The sequence below is a fragment of the Syngnathus typhle genome, linkage group LG17, assembly GCF_033458585.1.
Source record: "Syngnathus typhle isolate RoL2023-S1 ecotype Sweden linkage group LG17, RoL_Styp_1.0, whole genome shotgun sequence".
Classification (NCBI taxonomy): domain Eukaryota; kingdom Metazoa; phylum Chordata; class Actinopteri; order Syngnathiformes; family Syngnathidae; genus Syngnathus; species Syngnathus typhle.
In genome coordinates, this window is record NC_083754.1 from 9,570,710 (window position 1) to 9,594,779 (window position 24,070).

The 24,070-nt window shown below is 48.4% G+C and overlaps 1 protein-coding gene across 2 annotated transcripts; it reads right to left on the reverse strand.

The window, feature by feature from the left end:
• Nucleotides 1–23,967, reverse strand: prkar1b (protein kinase, cAMP-dependent, regulatory, type I, beta). 2 transcript variants are annotated; one of them, XM_061303543.1, is made up of 12 exons: nt 23,809–23,958; nt 23,597–23,656; nt 22,910–23,100; nt 21,497–21,667; nt 21,186–21,277; nt 15,706–15,767; nt 13,762–13,808; nt 13,346–13,504; nt 11,381–11,441; nt 10,048–10,169; nt 2,229–2,310; nt 1–1,797 (listed from the first exon to the last, which is right to left on the reverse strand). In XM_061303543.1, exons 3-12 carry the CDS (start codon nt 23,084–23,086, stop codon nt 1,625–1,627), a joined length of 1,146 nt encoding a protein of 381 aa, XP_061159527.1. In that variant the 5' UTR covers nt 23,087–23,100; nt 23,597–23,656; nt 23,809–23,958; the 3' UTR covers nt 1–1,624. The 2 variants fall into 2 exon arrangements, with proteins under 2 accessions (XP_061159527.1, XP_061159526.1); XM_061303542.1 differs by lacking the exon at nt 23,597–23,656 and having other exon boundaries at nt 23,809–23,967.
• Nucleotides 23,968–24,070: the final 103 nt, after the last annotated feature.

Genomic DNA, 24,070 nt, shown 5'->3' on the forward strand with positions numbered 1-24,070 from the left:
TCTGGGGAGATTTGATCTTTATTCTCTCAAGATTTTTTGATTGTTGAAAGAAACAGATACATTTCACAACATTGCATCAGTGTCAATATTAGTTGCAATTCTTCCTTTGAAGAGGGTTTCCAGCAAAGGTGTGTTGTAAAACTGCTGCGTTCACTTTACGGGTACGCTAGCAAAATGGTGGAAAAGCTTTCAGCCAAAAAGAACGATAACAAGCTTTTCAAAAATCCTGAGACGATCTCTGCGTGCATTTACAGTGGGTATCAAAAGTCTACACACTCCAGTTCAAATGTCAGCCTTTTATGGTACAAAAATAATCAGACCAAACCTTTTCTACCATTCATCACTCGACTAAGCTTCACACACTCGACAGGCAGGCATCTGCTTCAAACAAAAAAGTAGGAAACGCTCGCTTGAACGGCTGAACTTTATCTGGTATTGATTAGAGGCACTTTACATGGCGGCAGCTTTGTGCTGACTCCCATTTAACGTGACTTGCAATGGGATCGGTTCCTTGTGAGGAAAGCCGTATGCTCAGTTTGAGTGACTTTGCCCAATGCGACAATGGAACAGTCACGGTTCCGTTGTTACTCTTTTGAGTCGTCGTTGTGTACTTGGCAGCAGTTGCTTGACTACCGACCGGAAAAAAAAAGAAACCGATAAATGCTGCCAAGTAACTATGGTCAGTTAAAAAACAGAACAGTAACCAAGTAGAAGAGTGCAACTCATCCTAATAGTAACAATACATTGACTGTTGTGTGCTGAGTCCCATTTCACATGAGTTTGAACGTGATTGGATCATTCTGAACACGGCCACACACTTGTGGAAACCCGCTTTTCCCTCCACACACCATTTTCCCAAATATATCTTTTTTTTTTTTTTTTTCAAGTTATGTCACATTGTTTGTAATTTTTTTTTTAATGATTCATGTTGGTATTTATGATGACTTTAATGACAAAAAAAACATGTATTTGAACAGAGCTGTGTAGACTTTTCCATATCCGATGATCTGCGTTTAATATTGAACGTTTTTTTTCCAAGGATATTTCTGCTATTCACATGCAAATCAAATCGTCAAATAATAACAGCTCAGTTAAATAATCACGTTGTCATGACCGCCACCTCAAAATAGAAACCAAAAACCAATTCAGAACAACAGTCAAAGGGGCAAGCAACAAAATGTGAACTCACGTAAGCCAGTCGCGCATAGACATTTTCCCCATCTTGCACAATGACCCCATTTCATATACGTCAGAAGTGCCAAATGGAGACACGTGCATCACACAGAGCCGCCCCCACACTGCACAAGATGCAATGCAAACTTTTTTATTTTTATGACACCCTTAAAACCTTTGGGTCACAACAACCCAATTTGGCTTAAAAACTGGACCGAATGATTGTTTGTTTTGCATTGAACATCCCATTTCCTGCACAATTGTTTTCTCTGCTCAAAATTTCGGTCCAGTTTTTAAGCGAGCCATTTTAAAGGTGCATGACAGCAAGCACGTGAGCAACAAAGAAGAGAGAACGAAAAAGCACAAGAAACGAGCACCCTGTCATTGGACACGTAGAAGCCAGCTTGTGGGCCCCTGGCGAGCGGCCATTCTGTGAATTTTTGGATAGGCGTCAGACAGTGAGTGAGATGAAGCTGTTGTATCTCTGGATGTTTCTTTTGAGGATCTCGGAGCAGGGACCCAGCACGCGCTCGAAGCGAGGCCGGTCCAGCTTGACGCACTTGAGTGGGCCGCGGGCCACCACCGTAGCCGCCCGGGGGCGATTCAGCAGCAGCGCAATCTCACCTGAAGGCCACGAAGGACTTTTATGACACACGTCGACCTCATTCCATTTCTTGCATGACTATCCTCAATAGTTCCATTTTTTGTTGGAGAGATGACAAGAATACTTTTGCAACATTCCGTTCTTGTTTCAAGTAGGGCTCTTTTTCTTCCTAATTGTAAGTTGCCTCATAACACAAGGACTTTATTTTCCCCAATGACACCCATTGGTATTGCCATCCGACGTTAAGCGAGCCCCTTCTCGGCCCAGCTTCGCAACTTGTCATTTTTCCATTCTGGCTTTCATTTATTGCTGGAACTCTCTTTGTTTTTTAAGGGCAGATTTTAGCGACAGCAGCTGCGGTTGAGCTCTTTAAGAAAAATTGGACTTGGATGAATGATGATCAAATATGTGTTTGGGCTTTGCGGTCCCGGATGGATCCAGAGCAACTCACCAAAGTAGTCGGAGGGTCCGAGTCGTCCGACCTCCACATACTCCTCGTTGTCGGATCTGCGCTGCAGAACGGAGGCGATTCCCTGGACATGGGACGGACAAGCGGAAGAAAAAGTCGGGAAGGGGTGGAAGAAAGAGGAGGGGGTGGGGGTGGACGGGAGGTAACAGAAGGAGTTACTGAATGGAGCTGAACATCATCAGGAGGATTAAGCAGAGGAGAAATTCCTTTGCTTCACAAGACACAGGTGCACAGGATTTGGCTCTGGCTTTTCCCCCCGTATGGAACGGACACCTGTTCCGTGGGTGGAAACCCAGATATTCTAAGCAAGGAGGACAATTTGGACGACCTTTGCTTGATTCTCTCCAGAGCGTCATAAAGAGAAGCATCCAAACGGGATGACTCGCACGCACAACATGGAAACCGCCGCAGCTGCCAAGACCGGCGTAGCCACACAAATTTGTGCGCAGACAGCAAAATAGTGAAACGTTTTCCAGGAAATTAGTTTTCCACGGCCAGCCTAGGCCGCAGCTGTTGTTTGGCCCAACGCTTTACTAACACAACATTGGCCAGCACACGCTTTCACTCGACCGATTTGCTCACATCGTAGCTCAAAAAATCTCTGAAAAGCAAACCTGGCGGCTCTGTTATGCTTCCGCTATCGCTAATCCCTCTGCTGAGCAGGCTCGTGATGCTCTATGTGAAGATGATGAAGCTTAATTAGGAGCCAAAACGTGCCTGCTTCCCACGGAGGGCAAATGGGGCTTTGACTCTGTCACAAAGTGAAGTGGTGCACGTCGAGTCACCTTTGACTTGTCTCAGGACAAACACAAATGACACGCAATCCCATCATCAAATTACTTTTTTGACAATTGACTGGTCCAAAGTGTCATTTCCACAAAAGTTGAGCCATCATGATCATCTGAGCGTGACATCAAAGCACCTGGCTGCTAAAGCAAGCAGCCAACTCGACGCTCTCATTCTCCGACAGTCACTCAAACGGCAAGGCGCGCCCCACAATCTCAATGTCGCTGATACTACAGTGGGACAAACAGAACACTGCTACCTCACTTGCACAATATCGTGGCACACTTTTGATTGATCAATTTGGATTTGTCAATGGAATATTCTGTACAATAGAGGCAAGAAATTAAATTGGCTACTATTGTGGCACAACTAGGATCCAAAAGAAACGTGTTGCCCTCCCATTGGAGATAATGCAAGCCGCATTGACAGTTTATTGCAGGTCACAAATCCAAACCCGTTGATTTGGCGTCAGTCCCGTAGATCCAAAAGGCGTGCGCACATATACACACGTGGGGGGGGGGGGGGGTCTTGCTATGGGCCCCAAGCGCAAACAAAGGAGGACCCTTAGCGCACTTGAAAACATTCTCCCGCTGCCTCCGTGGCTCAGCCTGCCTTCCATTGGATGCCAAGTGGCTCCAAATGCCAAGACGACAAGGGCGCAGAGCGGCTGGAGCGGCTGGAGGGAGACAGCGTGCACTCGTTGTCTCATTTCAGCAGTGAGGCTGGGCAAGATGCATACGGATAAATTACGAATAGATCACTGCATGGGCATCTGGCACCTGCTATGTAAATCCTTGGAGGACGAGAGGGCAAATCTCAACCGATTCAGCTCAAGCAGACTTGATGAAAAGAAAGTATTTGGTGCAGGAGCCATTTTGCGAGTTGAATCAATCTCTCTTGCCGCTGGCTAGGACTACTGACCCCCCCCCCCCCCCTTCTCCCGTGTCCCTCCCAGGAGGGAGGCCAAGTCTCCTGACCCCGTGTGAATTCTAGCGCAGTCCGGCCGGCTTTGGGAAAGTCGGCCTGGGCCGCATCCAAGGCAAGCGCGTCAGCTTAGGGGCGAAAAATGGACAGCAGGAAGGGATCAAACATCATGTGATGGGCTGGAAATATTCATGAGCAAGAACAGAGAAGGGAAACGGCAGATCCCAAGCACACACATGCAATGGTCAAATGACGCTCATTCCATTTCAAGCGCGAGTCAAGTCAAAAAGCTCATCCCAGCCGTCATCGGGCAGTAGGCGGGGGACACCCTGAACCGTTGCCAGCCAATCGCAGGGCACTCAGAGACAAACAGCCATTTGCACTCACACTCATACCTAGGGACAATTTGGAGTCTTCAATCGGCCTACCAAGCATGTTTTGGGGATGTGGGAGGAAACCGGAGTGCCCGGAGAAAACCCACGCGGGCCCCGGGAGAACATGCAAACTCCACACAGGGAGGGCCGGAGGTGGAATCGAACCCGCACCCTCCTATTTGTGAGGCGGACGTGCTACCCAGTGCGCCACCGAGCAGCCCATTTATTAACAGCTATAAAAAATAATAATAATAATTCACCCAAAAAAATGCTATCAGTGATTCTCATAAAATACGACACTGTTCTTATGAATAACAGTCTCCATCACTTCAGTGCCTGCAGGTCAGATTAATGAAAGATGTTTAATTTATGAGATCACATCAAACGGCAAACATTTTGACTAAATATATCATCTTGAAGAATCGGTGAAAGCATACATCCAAATAATCACGGTGAGGGGTATCTGAAAATCAGAGCAGAGTTTTAACTCGCAAACACCTGGTAACAGAGGTGAGGAAACGGAAGACACTTCCTTAAAATAAGCCTTAAGAACTTTACAGGTTAAAATTAGTCGCAAACAGCTGGTGCATCAATGTCCTTGAGCATCCTGCATTGTTTGAAGATGAAAATGGTCGCTAGTTTCAATCCCTGCTATGTGTACAAATCATATTCAAAATGCCTCCCCTTCATTTTCAGTGGGAACAGTGTTGTTGTCTCCCTTTTTTGCTAGTGCGTCATAGTCTGGAGTAAAATTTGTTGTGGCAATTCTTAGGAGAGATCCGAGGTGTTGGTCCGTTTACCTCGATCTGTGACGGGTTGATGTTGACGTTCATGTGGCTGAACGTCACGTCGCGTACGTCGAGCCAAATTGGCCACTCTCTTTTAAACACTCGGCACTGTGTCTACCTTGCTTTTCCTTGGGCGACTCATTTTAATGGAAGGATTCCAGTGGAAGGTTTGTGGGTGGCTTTAAAAACTGCACCTGAAAGCTCAGCGCGCGAATTACAAGAATGCTGTCGTCACAGCCCACGCTCTAAATTCGGGACTGATCAAATAGAGCGCGAGTGCGCCATGTCCGTACTTCTGAGTACGTACACGCACTTGTGAGTGTGCATCGAGCTTTCTGACACGGCTTCCGGTAGTAAATGCGCAGGCGAGCGCTTCCCCATCTACTGGGGAAACGCAGTCATTGCAGGCAAAATGACCAAAAAAAAAAAGTTTAATAATACAATTTGTTCAGGGTTGGCGGGCCGGATTAAACGGTCCCGTGGGCCGGATGTGGCCCGTGGGCCGTAGTTTGCCCACCCCTGAGCTATCCCAATGAATGTGAACAAAGTAGCAAATTCCAGCTATTTTGATCCATTTCAGGGGGCAGCCATTTTGCCTTGCACTGGACTGAAAATGACATCACAGTGCCGGGAGGGCTCAGCTCGGGCAGAAGCTCACACGTTTCCCACCTTTGCTCATGTGACGTTGGCAACCCACGACTGCCGTGATGCCATTTTCAGTCCACGGCATCTGGCGGGACAAAACACCGCCACCCCCAGATGAATCAACATGGACGGATTTTGGGTTAGGGATACTACTCCAATCCATCTTTGAGTTTTTTTTTCTCAGTGACTAGCTCAGGGCAGGTTACGCAGAAACAAGCGACCAACAAGATTTGTGACTGACAACTGGGTAACTGGCTCAGCGTTACGTCTTTGATGCTCATCACTGAAGTTAAGACTTAAATGGACAAAGACAAAATGGATTACATTCGCTTGCTGCGATCTACAAACCAGTGCGGGACTGCTGTGTGCTCGTGTTCACGGAGACTTGGTTGACTGTCAACATTCCGGACTCTGCCGTACATCTGGAGCGGCTAGCGTGCTATCGGGCGGACCGGGCCATTGTACAAGGGGGGAATTCTCGTGGAGGTGGAATATGCGTCTACATCCGTGACGAATGGTGCCGGGACTCTGTAGTGGTATGCAAGCACTGCTCGCCACTGGCGGAGTTCGTGATCATTAAGTGCCGTCCTTTTTACCTGCCAAGGGAATTTACCGCGATTCTGCTAGTCGCGGTTTACATCCCGCCTTCCAACATCGAAGGCGACAGGATCGCGGCTCTTAGTGAACTGTATCAGGCTGTCAGTGAACAAGAGACAGCGCACCCCGACGGTTTCACCATCTTCGCTGGGGATTTTAATCATGCTAACCTAAAGTCTGTTTTTCCGAGGCTTCACCAGCATGTTAATTTTCCTACGCGTGGCGACAGCTTCCTGGACCTGGTCTACTCTTCGCATAAAGGAGCTTTCAAAGCCGCCCCCCTCCCCCATCTTGGACTTTCTGACCATATCACTGTTATGCTTTTGCCCGCGTACAGACAAATGGTGAGAGCGTCCAGGCCAGTTCGCAAGCAGGTACGGGTGTGGCCTGAGGGTCCCTCTGATGCACTGCGTGACTGCTTTGGCTCTACTGACTGGGACATGTTTAGGAGGGCTGCCACTTGCGACGATCAGACAGACATTGAGGAGTATACTGACTCTGTTTCCTTCTACATCAGGAAGTGCATTGATGATGTGACTCACTCAAAATCCATCGTCACTCGGGCTAACCGGAAGCCATGGCTGACGGGGGCTGTCTTCAGGCTGCTGAGGGCCAGGGACAAAGCCTTTAGAGCGGGGGATGAGGCTGGCTTGAGGACTGCGAGGGCTGACCTGTCCCGGGGCATCAAAGATGCAAAGAGGGCGTTCTCGTGCAAAATTACCGCCCACTTCAAGGACAGCAGGGACGCACGGAGCCTTTGGCAGGGCATTCAGACCATCACGGATTACAAGCCCGCGCCGCAGAGCTGTGAAGGCGACGTCCGTCTGCTCAATGACCTCAACCGCTTCTTTGCTTGCTTCGACGCTCAGAACAGCACTTGCCCGCTGAAGGCCAGTCCCCCTTCACACGAGCTGCCCCTGTGCCTCTCCGCCGACAGCGTGAGGAGGGCGCTTGCCGCTATCAACATCCGTAAGGCGGCGGGCCCTGACAACATCCCGGGTCGAGCGCTGAAGGACTGCGCTGGTGAGCTGACGGATGTCTTCACAGACATCTTTAACACTTCCCTGCAGCAGGCCATCGTCCCGTCATGTTTCAAAGCTGCCACCATCGTACCTGTGCCGAAGAAACCCGATCCGTCCTGCTTCAATGACTACCGCCCCGTGGCACCTACGCCCATCATCATGAAGTGCTTTGAGCGGCTTGTCATGGAGCACATCCGATCCGTTCTCCCCCCCCACCATTGACCCCTTCCAGTTTGCGTACCGAGCCAAACGGTCCTCTGAGGATGCCATCTGCTCTGCCCTTCACCCACCTGGAGAGAAGGGACTCGTATGTGAGATTGCTGTTTGTGGACTTCAGTTCTGCCTTCAACACCATTGTGCCACAACGCCTCATCAGCAAACTTGACACGCTGGGCCTCAGTACCTACCTCTGCAACTGGCTGCTGGACTTCCTCTGTCAGAGGCCACAGGTAGTACGTGTTGGCGACAAAATCTCCGCCAGTATCACGCTGAGCACGGGGGCCCCCCAAGGCTGTGTGCTCAGTCCGCTGCTCTTCACCCTCCTGACGCATGACTGCACTGCAACCTACAGCGACAACCGTATAGTGAAGTTTGCTGACGACACGACTCTGGTGGGTCTCATCACCAAGGGAGACGAGACTCAATACAGGCTGGAGGTTGACCTTCTGACCACGTGGTGCAGGGACAACAACCTCCTGCTGAACATCGACAAGACCAAGGAGATTGTTGTGGACTTCCGGAAGGGTCACACCCAACACCTGCCGCTGACCATCGACGGTGCTATGGTGGAGAGAGTGAGCAGCGCCAAGTTCCTGGGGGTGCACATCAGTGAGGATCTTTCCTGGTCCACCAACACCGCATCACTGACAAAGAAAGCCCAGCGCCGCCTGTACTTCCTGCGGAAACTCAGGCGAGCGAGCGCCCCTCAGGCCGTCATGACTACATTTTACCGCGGCACCATTGAGAGCGTCCTCTCCAGTTGTATTGCTGTTTGGGGTGGCGGCTGCACTGACTACAACTTGAAGGCCCTGCAGCGCATAGTGAACACGGCTGGTAAGATTATTGGTGCTTCGCTCCCCTCCTTGAAGGACATTTACACCTCCCATCTCACCCGCAAGGCGACCACGATTGTGAGTGATGTGAGTCACCCCGCTCACTCTTTGTTCGAGCTTCTGCCCTCTGGGAAGAGATACAGAAGCCTGCGCTGCCGCACCACCAGACTCTCAAACAGCTTCATACTCCAGGCTGTCAGGATCCTGAACTCGCTTCTTCGTTCTGCGTAGCGTCCTGTACTTTTACTGTCTGTATGCACACTGGCTTCTATTCGTTGTGTTATCTATTTATTTATTATTTATTGTTACTCTAATTATTTATTGTTTGTGCCTTCTTGTTTTCTATATTGCGTCGTTTACCTGTATGTCTATCGTGTAATATGTCTTGTCACCGTGGGATAGGGAAAACGTAATTTCGATCTCTTTGTGTGTCTCGGCATGTGAAGATGTTGACAATAAAGCAGACTTTGACTTTAAATGCTATTTTTGTTGATTTCTGACATAGTACAAACGCTTAACACTGGACAAAGTTTTGATATGTGTGGGAAGGCATTTATTTGTATTTGCAAGTTTCGGGTTTGTGGGATCCTCCTACACTTGGAGGACAAAGTGCAATGTTCCGCTTGCCTCCAACAAACTTGGCCTATTCCTATAATCCATCCCCCGGCATTTTTGCCTTTCTCCTCCATGCGGACTGATGACTCATGCGTTGCTAACTGTTTTATCAGTGTCCCAAATGGATTCATTACTTTATTCACACATGCACGCACACACAAATGGCTTCCAAAAGTTGTGTACACTTTTATGAGGCTTCCATAATTTGGTGAAAAAATATGAGGGCAATATTTGTGGTGCGGTTTATAAGTACTTGCGCACGGAGGTTTTTGCAATGTTATGCTAACTCATCCGATTCATTATGAAAGATGGTTAGCCGAGTGGAATGTTGGGAGTGGTGTCAGGTGAAGAAAGAAGGGGAATATGTAGTGCAGCCATACATCACTGAAGCCCTTTTTCTGTGGCTCGGTCGCACCTTGCCGCCGCCACAAACAGCAGCCCGGCACTCAGAAAGAGGGGCTCGGAACCAGACAGACAACGTGAGATGGGCCACTTGGGGGGAGAGAAAAGGGCAATTTGCATCTGCTGCCGTCCTACGCGGGCCTTTTTGACCTGAATAGTGCGTGTGTATGTGGAGTTAATCAAGAGTGTGTTCAGATGACAGGCTAGGTATGGAGCGCTGCACACTCCAGGGGCCCCAGCTCGACAGGGTGAGGACGGGATCCACATACTGACGAGGGCTGACGAGAAAAGACGGGCAAACGGTGCTAATTGCTAAGCTAACCAAAGAGTTGCACGTAATTGTGAACCCTTGCAGTGAAACGTTTGAGCAATCTAGTACGCTCAAGTTGAGCATCTAGAATGCTTTACGATAAAGTATCATTGTTCTCTTTTCCTTGAAATGGCTACTAAACAGGTTTAAAAGAGGATGGCAATGACGTTGCGGCATCAATGGGGAGGAGTGGCCTTCAAAGTATCATTCTATCGCATCATGTCAGTAACGTCTGTTTTGATTCTAACCTTTGAGGCCTGTGACGAGAGCATTGCCCCCATATTACCTCTGTGATGATGAAGAAGTCATCGCCGGGCTCTCCTTGCACCACGATCTTCTCTCCATCCTCAAACTGGACCGGCTCCAGGGCATCCGCCACAGTCAGACGCTCCCATTTATCCAAAGACTCTGTCATTGGAAAACAAATTGGGAGCAACTATAACAATGATATGGTGCTCTAAAAATTCTATTATTATTTCAACACTTTGATTGTTGCCTTATCGCAGCAATTTCCGAGTGGAATGTGTGGAGAAAAGGGGTTGGCATTCAATTCAAAGGCGCCAAAGTGGAGCAGGAGCTCTTGGTGCCACTCTTGGTGTGTGGAGCTGTGAAATCTTAAGTAAGGGGAGATGGGAGGGCGCTGTCCAGGTGTCCGAGCAGGGCCGGCCGCCCCAGACTGGTGGGTGTCTGGCATCTGTCGAGCTAACCGGTGGTCCTAACAGCCAAGCAGCGACGCACGCATAAGCGGACATTACACGCTGGGGCGCGCCTGGCCCGACGGGCGGGTCTGCGTGCGGCGCCAAGCACCTCGAGGGCCCGCACCCAATTTGCTGGCCGTCGGGCGGAATCAAAGACAAGCAAAAACGCCAGGCCCGCCTCCCTCCCTCCCACCATTGACGGCGGCGGAAAGCCGCAGAAGGATTGATGAAGAGGGGTAAAGCACTTTAGCGAGGGAGAGACGGGCCTGGGCAGGCAGAAGAAGAAAGGGAGCTGGATCTCGCCGAGGCCTTCTGAGACTTGCTCGGAGTGTACGTGTTTATTCAGCCAGCTCGTGTACAGGGGCCATGGCTTGGACGCCCCGCGGGGGGGGGGGGGGGGGGGTGTCGTGTGCTCCGACTGCCCAATGCACTGCTGCTAATTCAAAGCAAAATGCTCTGCCTAATTGCCACGAGGACAAGGGAGGAGGAAATGTTTTGGGTGAAGGCAACCAAGGTTCTACTGCTGGGGAACGGAAAAATATATATTTTTTGTTAGGTTGGATGTTTCTATCGTCCGTCCACGAGCACGGGCTTCCCAAAGATGGCCGGGAATAGAAGGAAGTCTGCTCTGGAAACGGTGAACAAGTCACAGTTGCAGTATTTTTCCAATATCAGGTCATAATCTGGAGAGGGGTTGTACTTGAACAGGTGATTTTCAAAACACCACCTTGAATATTGTGCCCTTATTCTGGGAAAACATGACGGCAGTGATTTCTTGACAAAACGATGCCTTTAGTCTCTGAATCGGCGCCTTTGTTTGTCTTCCAAATGATTCGCGCATTGCTTTGAAATGTGTGCAATTGCACTTTGCACTCAAGTACGAAGACAAACGCCTGGTGGCGCAAGGCTAGGCAGACTTACCGAGTATGGAGACCTTGCTGAGGAACTCTTCGTACATCTTTCGCTTCCTTAGAGTGCTGCCCTGTCAAAACAAGGCGGGAGTGAGATGGCCTCATCCACCGACATTGAAAGCAATGCTTTTCTACGCTTGTTGACATTTGAGGCAGCGCCAAATGACAGGGAGTCCTTCTTTCATTCACAACGGAATATTTCTTTTCCCACACCGCCTATACAGCTTGCTTGAAATGGCTTCTTCACGTCTCGCTTGTCATTAAGTTTGACCATATATGGTTGGAGTCACGTGTTGAGGTGCATTCATATCGGAGTGAAGGGTGTTTGATCCGTGCGCTTCACGTACTACGTGTGTGTGTGTTTGTGCGTGCGTGCGTGCGTGTGTGTGCGCGCGGCCCTTCCCACCCACCAAGAAGGGGATTTCCCTGTGCTGACAAGTCTCGGCCCAAAGGATAGCTAATCATCACAATAATCCAACGCCAATGAGCATACATAAATGTCCCTTCTGGATGGTAACAATTCTCCTAGGGGGAAAAGATAAAGCCTCGTTATTTGCGAGTCATGTGAAATATTCTTTTGCTGCAATATTGGCGTCACGGACACACCGATGCAAGTTGTCATTAGAGGGCACATGATGTGCATTGATTTTCACACGGATGCATTGGCAAAATACCAAGTGCTTTGAAAATAACAGAGCAATCATTAACTAAATATCTAATTCCTCTCGACTGTCGCGAAAGGCAGAGCAAGGGAACAGGCGAGTTCTCACAGGACAAAAACTGAGCGAGGCGGGCTAATGTGTGCCCGACGTGAGGGCAGGGCAGGCCCATGCATGCCAACCGCAAAACGTCACTCAGCATAAATCATTACAAAGTGAGTGACACACATGCTTGATGCGAGCGTTTGAAGAAAGGCGGTGGAATTCCAGTGGAGAAAGGTGTCGATTCAACACCAAAGGGAGTCACGTCAGCCATAATGAGACTGCGAGCGAGGGCTGAGCCAATCGACCCAATTTTGCAGTCATCATGAAAATGTACTGAAACATTTTTAGAAATGGCCACATACAAGTCTCACACAGTCCATTCAAAAGTAAGCCTTGCATTTCTTTCCATTTTTTTTCATTGGACTCACATGATTTTGGCAACTGCGTGTCTAATGAGTGGTTGCAGGACATTCAATTGCTTGTCCATGAGTTATGCACGGTGCATTGGTCTCGCCCTCTGTCATCTCGCTGCTTCTCCCTTTATCTGCTCAGATCATGAGCAACTATTGTGATGAAATTGCAAAATTCCACCAAATTGGGGTCTATTCACTTTGAATTAGACATCCACTTTTCCTTTGATTTTTTATATTATGTATTCTATGTGCCCTCTCTGCATCCATTGCAGCATGGTCATCATGGAAGGGGGATCCTTCCATCTATGGTCCGTTCTCAAGGTTTCTTATTTTTCCTGATAGGTTTTTTTTGAGTTTTTGCTTGCCCTCCTGGGAGTTTAAGATCAGGGGATGTTTGCGAATAATTGTCAATTTTTTGTATATATGAAGCCCTTTGAGACTTGTTCGTGATTTAGGGCTATATAAATAAACTTGACTTGACTATTCGAGACCTTTTGTAATTTAAGGCTAACGGGCCAGCCGCAAACAAAGACACAAGTGTAGAAAGCGTATGACACTGGCTGCCTCACCTCCAGGTGGCAAAAAGTGAAGTCATGACAGCTGTGTTAAGTTTTCCACCTCATTTGTGCTCAGTCCGGCAAGTGTCGGAGAGGTAATGACGTTAAATAAACCTTTCGGAATTGGCGAGCACCGCCGTATGAAGTCCGCGCCTTTCGCTTGAATTGGCTGACCTTCATCAATAAGAATAAACACACGCGGCGACTCTGTTGCATTGTCTCCGAGGAGTGGCAAAACAATTGACACATTTCCGACCAGCGGAAAAATCAACATGCATCAAGCAGAGGAGTGGCGAGTTACCATAAGGATGCGCCGGTAGCTGTCCCGGTCTATCCCCCACAGTTTAAGGTCGGTCTTGGCCTTCACCGTGGCGGCTCGGGGAGTGCCGTAAATCAGGGCCAGTTCGCCAAAACTGCCGCCCTCTCCGATGTTGGTCACCCATTCCCCGTTCACGTACACCTGTTGAGAGACCAGCAGCGGGCAAGGCAGATGTTCAAACGGCAAAGGCGCAAGACCTTCTTATTGGTCTCCTGCCGGACTCGACATCAACAAGAATCGTGACCTTGCGACGAATCAAATCAGCTTCAATCGCTTGAATCAAGAGTTGTTTTGCCGTTTTACTTTGGCATGCATGTGTGGGACCAACAAGGTTGTCTCCGCAAACTAGTGGGAAAACCCTCAAAGAACTGCAGCATCCCAACCGTGCTTCTACTTACGTCCACTTCGCCCTGGTCAATCACGTAAAAGTTGTCTCCTTCGTCGCCTGGAAGAGAGAAGGAAAGCGTGACTTCCACAATCTGCCTTCAAACTTGACTCGCTACGTAGACCTTCATGCAGGGGGTCCTCTGTCTACCACGTCGCTTACCTTGCGCTAACACTACGTAAGAGCAATTGATATCTGTATGAAATGTTTGACATCCACGCCTTCAAAAATGATCTGCATCGTTCTAAACCAGGCTGTGGACTCGGACTCGGGGACTCGGACTCGGTCGGACTCGGTCATTTTTGCCGGACCCGGTGCTGATTTTGACAGAGTCCACCGAGTCCGACAATAAAAAAATACGTTCAATTTTATTTTCATCGTGCTGCTGAGATTGCGCGTAGGAATACTGTCCACAGCCCTGCTTGCTTGTTATGAAGACAAACTTAGTAGTTGCGTGCGCGCCCGCGCCTGCCTGCGTGCGTGCACGGACAAGACCCACAATGCCCCGCGCGCAGCCAAGATGGAAGAACCCGGGAGGCGGGAGCAGCAAGAGAACAATGTTTTGCCTCTAGATTTGGGGGGGAAACGGAGCGTAAGTTACGATCAATGCGGCCACGTTGAGTTGCACTTAGGCTAATGTTTACATTATGTACCAACGTCAAGGTCGTCCTTATGTCACCCAGCTTATATCATTGATGTGTTTCGATAGTTGTGGGGTCGTCACTAATTATTTGTGTTTAGATAAATGTCTGAGCTATAATGGTGTAATTAATGATTAAAACTTGAAAGTATCTGTTTATTGTATTCGTTTATATGTTTAATAAAGACAAAGCCATCACAAAACTGTTGTAATTATTTAGATTTCGATCTAAATTAGCCTTGAATAAAGACTAAGCAGTCACATGAATTAACAGAAAAAAATGGACAGCCGGACTCGGACTCGTGGTCAAGAGGCCGGACTCGGACTCGGTGCAAAAATCCGACCGAGTCCACAGCCCTGTTCTAAACACAAGGTGCACTTCAAATATTTCAACTTTCTCAAAAAATGTGTGGAAATGGACCCGTTTAGTGACAATGTGCCCTGCCATTGGGCCGAAGAGTAGTCCAAAATATTTGTCAGTGACCACTTGATTCAGACGACAACACAGTGTGGCAACTCTGCTGTACTACTGGAGCAAAAATTAGACAGTTAGCACAGACACTTCAGGAAGTCTTCCCTTGTTTGAACGTAACTGAAGGCTCGCTCGCCAAGTCGAAATCGTGTGAAGCAGCCTGGGAGCTTGAAGCTGTCCAGTGCCCACGAGCCAAGACATGAGCTATGACATGGGCTGCGCGTACGGCGCATACCTCAGCCGATGGAGTGTGTACAATAATGGGGCTGGGCTGTCTGGAACGGAGGGGCCCGCAAAGTGGACCGGACTCCTCATTTCCAAATTAGGACTGCACCTTGCCTCGGAGGTGCCGGAGCTCCGGGAGTGACTGACTGACTGGGTGTTTTGTACACAGAGCTTTGCTTTCATGATCATGAAGACTTGCCAGCTGCTTGAGAGAGAGAGAGAGAATCCGCCGCTCCAAATGGGAGGCTTCATGACGCATTAGCTGCATTCTACGACTCTTCTATGCTCTCTCTTGCAGGGCCTCCACTGTCTTTGGATTCATTCTCCCTGTCTCGGACTCCCCGTGTGATTGCTGTTGATTCGTGTTTGGATTCGCCAGGCCCCGCCTCTTTTCTCCTTTCCGTGCCATCCAGTCAGAACAGTGTCTCGCCTCTGTAATTAGGCAGCGTCTATTCGGTTGCCCTGCCTGCTCATTGTTCTGTGTTGTTGTGTGTCGGTCTTGGTTCTTCGAGAACATGTTCCTTCTGTGCATTTTGGTTCACGGCAATGTCGTTGCTCACCGACACTAAAACTGTGCTACAATGACACAATGTGTATCAATTGCGGCCTCCAATACATACCTTGCTGGATGACGGTTTCCCCAGCGATGTGCGTGACGGGGAACATGGCGTCGAATATGTCACTGAATGGGAAAGAGAGTGCAGTCAGTATTGTTTGCAAAGAGCCGTCATCACTGTGTTCACTCTGCCTGCCATCTGAGGCCGGCGACTATCATGACGCTGGGACGGCCAGCCCAGAAAACCGCTCATGATCCTGGGTTGCTATGATGCGTGAAGCCCCGGCAGATTAAAGTTCCAATCCTGGGATGTGTCACGGCACGAGGAGGCTCAGGGTGCTTCCTCTCCTCCAGGCCAAATACATCAAGCTCATCAGCCGCGGCTTGGATGCAAAAGCAAAACGGAGGCATCTGAGCTTGACAGACTGCGGAGCCGAAGCACAGCCTTCTCCAAATGAGCTGCCATTCGGCTGACGTAAGGTCTCCCTCCCAACAGTGTTGAGCGGGCGACGAGTTCTGCGCTGTCTGTTCTCGCTGACTGCAAAGCTCCTTTCATTACACTCGGGCCTTTGTAGAACACCAACACGGATGCATCCAGAAGAACGGCTCGGTGAAAAGAAAAGTGATATTGCTATTCTAAATATAAGCGACTCCGTATGGCCAGCCCGGTGGTGTTTGTGTTGCCGACAAGAAATATTTGACGCTGGTGCGAATGCAGAATCAATTACGTTTGCTCTTTGGCTTTGGTGATCGTGTATACAAACAGGACGCTGTCAAAAAAAACACGGGAGGAAAGGGAGCAGCCTTCTATGGCGCACAAAACATTTGCTCAGAGTCGATGTAGGTCAAAGTCTGCGGCTTCATGGCATGCATTTGAAAAAAGGAAAGACAAATGAGACGTAGGATCGGTTGTAGAAAAGAGAAAGCAGTTCGCATCTTGTAAAGCAATGCGGTTGTGCCATACAAAAGAAGCGCAGGCAAAGTGGAGATCATCAGACAAGTCACATGCCGTTGTCGCTGGAACTCATCATGCTAACATAGACCAAGCCGATGGCATGTGTACAACAGGCGGCTGTCGGCCAAGTCCCGTCTTTCGGGAGGGCGCTCCGCCTGCGAGCGGTCGCCTCGGCCGCTCAAGGCGTCTTGTCCTGGTGAATGGCTGTCACTGCACGGCAAGACATTGCATTCGCGCATGAGCTGAACTGCGCACTCTTGCTCCTGCTTTACTGTTCTGTGAGCTGAGATGGACAAGTCACTCTGTTGTGAAACCAAAAGAAAATGTGGATACCAAACGCCGCAGAGGGTACGCAGGGGGACAAAAGTTTCCATTCGTGTGACTGATAGGAGCAAATGACGGAGGGCGCATTCTGCACTCGGAACAGGGTGCCGGGGGAGGTGGTGACGGTGGCGACGGTGGCAGCGCCTCACTCGGGCCGGCAGGTCTCCTGTGGAGCATGACCCCATCGCCATTGTGGCTTTGTCCTGCCGCCATAATGGCGGGGGGAAGCAAAGAAAGAGAAAAGCGCGGGGAAAGGGGGGCGGGGGTTTCCGGCCACTCCACGAAGCACGTTAAAAAAAGCTCTCAGGAGGAACGGCCGGCCGAGGACGACAAATGCAAAGTGCACGCAAATAAAAAGCCGCTCCAGTGTTGGAGGTGGCAAACCGCCAGCTCAAAATCGATACAAATGGGAGAGGCAGTCAAACATCCTCCGCTCTCCCTGGCACGCAGACAGACAAACTAACTCCTCCAAAACGGTGGCGCCAGCTGACAAGGACTCATCGAGAGAATCAGCTGAGACGCGAAACGAGGCACCATTGGCGTGGCGGGCCTACCGTGCGACTTTTGGGAACGCGGGAGGAAAACCATCCCGAGAACATGGGAAGGCTGCAAGAGACAGCGGCACGCATGCTGAGAGGCCCATTTGCTCGTTAGATGAGAACTAACACGTGTTTTGCTCCAGAGAAACACTTAGACGAGCATCGGAGCCCCAAGTGAACGGCTTGGGCCTGTTGTGGCTCACTCTTGTTTTGATGCCCGCTACGGCATGCATGGCCAATGCGGCCGCTGTACTTTTGCTGCTGCGACTTTTCCGTCGCTTCATGATTTATTGACTGTTGTTACAATACGGGTACACATTGAGTGCGCGGACCCGAGATGTTCCCTGTCTGTCAGCGGGCACTGGTGGAGAAGGAGCAAAGGTCAGGCTTTAGGGGTGAGAGGTCAACGCACGGCTCACTTCATCAGCTCAGCTTGTTAATTAGGGGATTTAAGTGGACGGGATGACGAAAGGCCCGAGCTTTGAGAATTCCTTTCTCTGCTACTGAAACAGTTGAAATCTCGCTTGTCACGTGGAGTACAGTAAACAAAATTGTTTCTGTACTGTCAGTTACTTAGCACTCAAAAGAAACCATTTGCAAACATTTTTGAAAAAGAATCCATGGTTTGTTGCGCCCTCATCGAAATCTCTTTTCACCAGCGGGACATGACAAAAGCGGCTGCAAAGAGCGCCATGACAAGGGTCCATGTTGACTAGAAGGGCAACCTGCTGGCCCTCAACAATCCCCACAAGATCTTGTGTTGGACGTCGGCAGCAAACGGACACGCTTTCATGGAGTATGCGGCGACGGCGTCCGCGCATTTTCTGCCCCGCCGCATAATGGGCCGCATTTCTTTTTTCAGACTGTCCCGATCCATCACATGTACTGACAATCAGAGGAGAGACCTCAATTGCCACACAGCAAAATCAAAAGTGTTAGATTTTCAGTGTTGGAGTTATTAATAGAAATCAATTCAACTATTGTTTGTGTTATTTTAACTCTAAAGTGATTCAGAGAGTCAATCATCATACACTCTGGAGTGTTGATTTTATAATTTTCACTCCATAGCAAGTGTTAGTGGCCAGTACTTTTCCCAGAAGTCCACGGGTGTACATTTAAAGCGGAAAAGCAACAACCTTGAAGAAGAAAGAATATCTTCGCTCTTTCTCCCCTGCATCAACTTGAGGTGAGCAATAAATCTTGATTGATATGTGACCTATCATATGTCTAACAGTTACAACGTAAGCAGAAAGGATTATTTATTTATGTTGGCAGCTAATACTAAATTTATTTGCCGATTAGCAAGCGTTAAGGTCCCACTTCCTGCCTCTCCAAGTCGGGACTTGTGTCAAGACTCAAAAAGCTAAAAGTTCATTCTGCCTCGTTTTTTGAGCATGTAAAAATAAACCATTCTCCCGACGATGTATGTTTGAGAGAGTACAGTCATGTATGTATGTATTATGTTCTGTTATGTATTATTTGTTTGCTCGTATGGCAAGCAAATCTATTGCTGGTTGTCATTTGTAGTTATCAACTGCTCCTTTTTTTTCCTTTTCATGAATAAAAAACACGCTGACTTGGGAACACTGGACCAAGTGACTGAAGTTGCTGCCCCCGCGATCCGAGTTCGGGTAAGCAGTGGAAAATTAAAAAAGGAAAATCCATCCATCTTCTTCCACTTATCCGGGGTCGGGCCGGGGGGGCAGCAGCTTTAGGAGGGACTCCCAGACTTCCCCGGCATCTGAGAGACATAGTCTCTCCAGCGCGTCCTGGGTCGTCCCCGAGGTCTCCTACATACGGGACATGCCCAGAACACCTCCCCAGGGAGGCGTCCAGGAGGCATCCTGACGAGATGCCCGAGCCACCTCATCTGACTCCTCTCAACGTGGACACAAAAGAAAAAAAAGGAAAATAACACAAAAAAATATATACACTTGTAAAATAAAACTAAAATATCATGTGTCTATGTGTTGCAGATTGGAGTCAGTGTGCAGACCTTCCTTGAGGGACAGACATTCCTTCTGTGCTGGGAGCAGAAGAACGTTTGTCATTGTTGACCCATTGATGGGATGTATTATTGTCAAGTCAATGCAGGGAAAATGTTGAATACATTATTTTACTCACCACAAATGTGTGTGTGTTTTTTTTTTAATAGAATGTATGTTGTAGAGCAGCGGTGCCCAATCCGTCGATCGTGATCTAGCGGTCGATCTCGAAGGAACTGTGGGTAGATCGCATGACTTTAAAAAGTAGGGGATCCATCGCCACTATGGCATTTGTCTTTTGATTGACATACAGTGTAGCCAATTAGACGTCTGAATTTTTGACACTTTACGCATGCTCGTTAATCCGCGCTAACTTGTTTGTTTACCTTGCTGTGTAGCGAGCCTCCAATTTATTTAAATTAAATACAACAAAGGGTATAAAATGTTCAGGGCTCGTGAGCAGTTCTGGAGATTACTAACAGAGGAGAAATAGCCAAATGTGCTACCACCCTGACTGCATTATCCGGTTCCACCTATTCTTGCGAATCAGCCTTTTCCCATATGACGATTATTACATCCAAATACCGTTCTACCATGACTGATGATCATCTGGATTCTGGAAGTATGCTTGAAACTGGCTATCAGAAACTACTGTCCGGACTATTCTGCCTTGGCTGACGCCATTCAGTGCGAGTCATCAGAGTAAGGTAAGGGCAAAGAATGTACAATGTGATTTGTATTGTACAATGTGGGTTCATGCAGTTACGCAAGACACACCACTATATATTGTAGATGACTTTCAAATTCAATTAAAAAAATACTTTATTTATCCTAAAAGTGAAAAAGGAAAGAAAGATTACACAATATTACATAGTAATGATAATAACTTAATGATAATATAGAATAATTAAATTTATGTTTTGCATTTTTATTGTAGGTAGATCCTTTTGACTTGGTCATCTTAGTGTGTGGGAAAGAATTGGGAGTTTAAATTGACTGACTGCAGTAATTTTTGCCTCTTTACACGAGTTAAATATTTAGCAACTGGTTTTGAGTGTTAAATATAACACTAAATGGTGTAATAATTTAACACTACACATTAATGTAGTGTAAAATCAGCACTGACCAGTTGTTGACCAGTGTTAAATTTCAACTACCACCAGAGTTGTTTTAACTTCCACTTAAATAACACTTTTAAAAGTGTTGTTTTAAATATATTTAGTGTGGACCAATATAGACAATTTTGAATTGTTAAAATTCAACTCCATAGGTGTTGAAATAACTGCTGATTTTGCTGTGCAGCTGATCAAAGACTGGAATAATTGCGCTTTGGTTTTCGCGTCGGCCTTTTCCTCTCGTAACTGATTATCCCCGTCAGTGAAACTCGATTCCCTTCCGGCTGCAAGTCTTGCCTGCCAACCACCTTTAGATAGTTTTTTTTCCAGCACCCCCTTCCTTTCCTGAGGGGGGGGGGGGTAAAGGAAAACAGCATAGCAGGAAAGCTGATTAAAACAGGAGCAATAAAGGCAGGTCATCCAACTATGAAGAACGATGTCCATGCAGTGCCGCTTAACAGGTTGCCATCACGCCCAACAACACAACACCCCCTGATCTGTGCGTGTCTAATCGGCGACCACCACACTTGTAAGGCAGGAAACAGTGGCACACAGTGACCACACACTGCTCGCAAGGTGCAACATCTTCCGTTTGAAACGCTGCTGAACACCAATGAAGTACATACCTTCTCTCATTGTCATCCAGATGAGCAAAGAGAACATTCTTAGAGATGGCCTTTGCCAAGGCGGTCATTGTTTTGTAGTCCTTTGGGATCACCTGTTAAGGCAAACATGAGAACATACTATGAAGAAAAAGTTCAAGATGCAGTTTTTTCAGAAGAAATATAGGCAAAGTCATGTTGCCCCTTAAAAATGGGATGAGGCTTGTGAAGTTTGACAGTTTGCGTTGAAGTTGGGCATTTGGATTGGCACCAAAATGGCCGCTCAAGCGCCAAATGCAGAGCGCCATTTTGTCTCGCCCGCTTTGCAGGCTCACCTTGCGCACGTAGCTGACCGCATCCTCTTCGGTGTAGACTTCAGCGCTCACCCCTCCGCGGCGGCGGCGGGCCTTGACGACAGGGTTGGGCGGCGGCGGAGAAACCTCGTCGTCGTGCGAGTCCGACTGGCTGTTAGATTTCTGCCGAGCCATCACCTGCTTGCATTCTTCCTGGAAAAAGACAACAGTAAACGGCGTCACGGTGAGGGAGGGTGCAAGAAATGCGGGGCAGGGCAAACAGGAAGCTCCCTCACGGTTGTCAAGTAATATTTGATGATGGACATTCCCGATCAGGACATTCAACACTTTGTACGTAGATTTTTGTTTTGAGCAAATGGCCCGGCAATCGCCGATTGGGAGGAGCCCCCGCTTACGGCTCCTTCGAGAGGGACTAGGATGACTCTCTTGATCTGTGTTCACAAGACTGACTGCCCCTTTGCCCAGTGCAACGCTTGGACACAGTCATCTTTGTGTGCCGACCGCATAGTAGGACAAGTCAGCTATCTCTGTGGTTGGGACCCGAGTGGAGAAAACCAGCTGATTGGAACAAGTTCACCGCGTGTGCTTGAGGGATCGTTCACATGCTTTGTTCAGCTAGAGAGAAAACCATGAGCAAAAATGGAAGAAAGGCACTTTTGGGGTAAAGTCATGTGACAAGGCCACAAGCTATTTGGACACACGTCTTGCGTGATCGCAGTCATCTCATGATGCACTCACGGGCAAAAGATAAAGTGGAGCATTTCAGAAAGCATTTCAAACAACAACGGGTCTTTGGTGATGAGGGAAAGCCCTCAATGGCGTCTCCCCCGGAAGGAGCGCATTCAAAAGAACACCGTGACCCTTGACATTGCCAGCCGCACCTTGTATCGTTATCAGGAAATCCTACATCTCAGAATATTTTCTTACCTATCATTGTGTCATTGAAGATTGATTCATGAGCTTTACTTTGGCTACAATTGGAGGCAGGCAAATATGATTAACCTGCAACCTTCGGATGATGTTTGAATCAAATGAGCACATCTGAGATTGCTTAATCATTTGTCCAAAATAACACCCAGGTGTGCGGACTGAGCAATAGTATCGTTTTTTTAACAAAACGGGATGTTTGCCAAAGTGTGACTTGGGAGGTTTGCGCCTGAAGCCAGCTATTTGTGTACCATTTGTACCATGTCCCAAAAAATGCTAATTTGTACGGGAAAGAATGATTTATTTCTTTGCTAAATCCCGAGCCCATACGTGTCGACCGATCTCAAAATGGCGCAATGGCGTCAAGTGAGCAAAGCGAGCAATAGCATGACGTGGGGACGGTACACACGCGCAACTCGCACTGATGGTCAAACGACAGCAATGGGAGTGACACACGGCCTGACATTGCGAGACACGCGACGCTTTCTTCTCCGTTCGGTCACCAACCTTCTCCAGCTTTTCAAAATGCTCCCGCAGGAACTTCATGGGCCGCTCGGGCTTAGCGATGCACAGGTTCACAATGCACTCTTTGAGGATCTGCTGGATGTTGTGCTTCTGCACAAAAATTTCGCAGCCCTTCAAACTCTCGTCTTCGTCCAGAGTGGAGGAGGAGGAGGTGGCCATCTTAACTTTTATCTCTGTGGTAGAAAACAGGGTGGACCGTAAGAGGAGGGGAGGGGAAAGTAAGCTAACCGAATGGAAACAGCCGGGGGATACGACACGACTGCCAAGCTGGAGGGGACACCAAAATAGAATTTGCCCACTTTTCTGGTGTTTTCAACGAAAGGAATATCCCCTCCGTTTAGCAAAGCTGCACTTAAAACCAATCAATGGGTGTGCTGAAGCCCAGTAGTCTTCTATTTCTCTGCATTATGTCTTTTGAGCCTGCGTCACTAGTTGCTGTGTGCCCCAAGTCTTATGGTGCGTGTTTCTTTATTTTATGCACTACATGCACGACTAATGGAAATGAGCTTTCTGCTAACGTTGCTGCACATGATACTGGTTTATGTATGTGCAGAAGCTTAATCATAAATTTCAAAATAAATACTAAATTGCATGGCACGGTGTAGCAGCATGCTAAGCCAGGGCAGGTGAATGCTCACGCGAGGATCAGAAGAAAGAAATCACACATACGTAGTCCAATTCTGCATAATGACGCAGGCTGATGTTGCTGGAAATGACTGCGGGCAAGCTCTACCCCCGACCAAAAAAAATAAAACAAAAAAGAGGCTGCCCCTTTCGTTCTACACGCACACACACGCATACACGCACACACGCACGCGCGCGCGCGCACACACACGCACACACACAATGCACGCAGTGACGTACTCGCTGCATGCTCCTACCGCTAAATCCAGGGGAAGGATACTCGAATGATAAATAGCGGGTCGGGCGGCTGGCGGGGTACCACTGATGCTGTTCGAGCTCGGATGCTCGGATGCTGCTGCTGCTGCCGCCGCCGCCGCTGCTGATGCTGCTGCCCGTTCTCCTCCTTCTGATGCGCTCTGCGTCAATGCCGATGACGTCAACCCTACCGTCTCTGTCGCAAGGGCGATCTCGAGCCTCTCGGCCTGTTTAAAGGGAACGTCCCACGTTCCCTTAATTAGA

What these genes read in the sequence shown, in the direction of transcription:
- prkar1b (XM_061303542.1), bottom strand. Translation starts at nt 23,086, where the DNA reads ATGGCCACCTCCTCCTCCTCCACTCTGGACGAAGACGAGAGTTTGAAG. An exon ending in ATTTTGAAAAGCTGGAGAAG is followed by an intron (nt 21,668 to 22,909) that starts GTTGGTGACCGA and finishes GTCTTTTTCCAG; the next exon opens with GAAGAATGCAAGCAGGTGAT. An exon ending in GGAAACCGTCATCCAGCAAG is followed by an intron (nt 13,809 to 15,705) that starts GTATGTATTGGA and finishes TCTCTCTTCCAG; the next exon opens with GCGACGAAGGAGACAACTTT.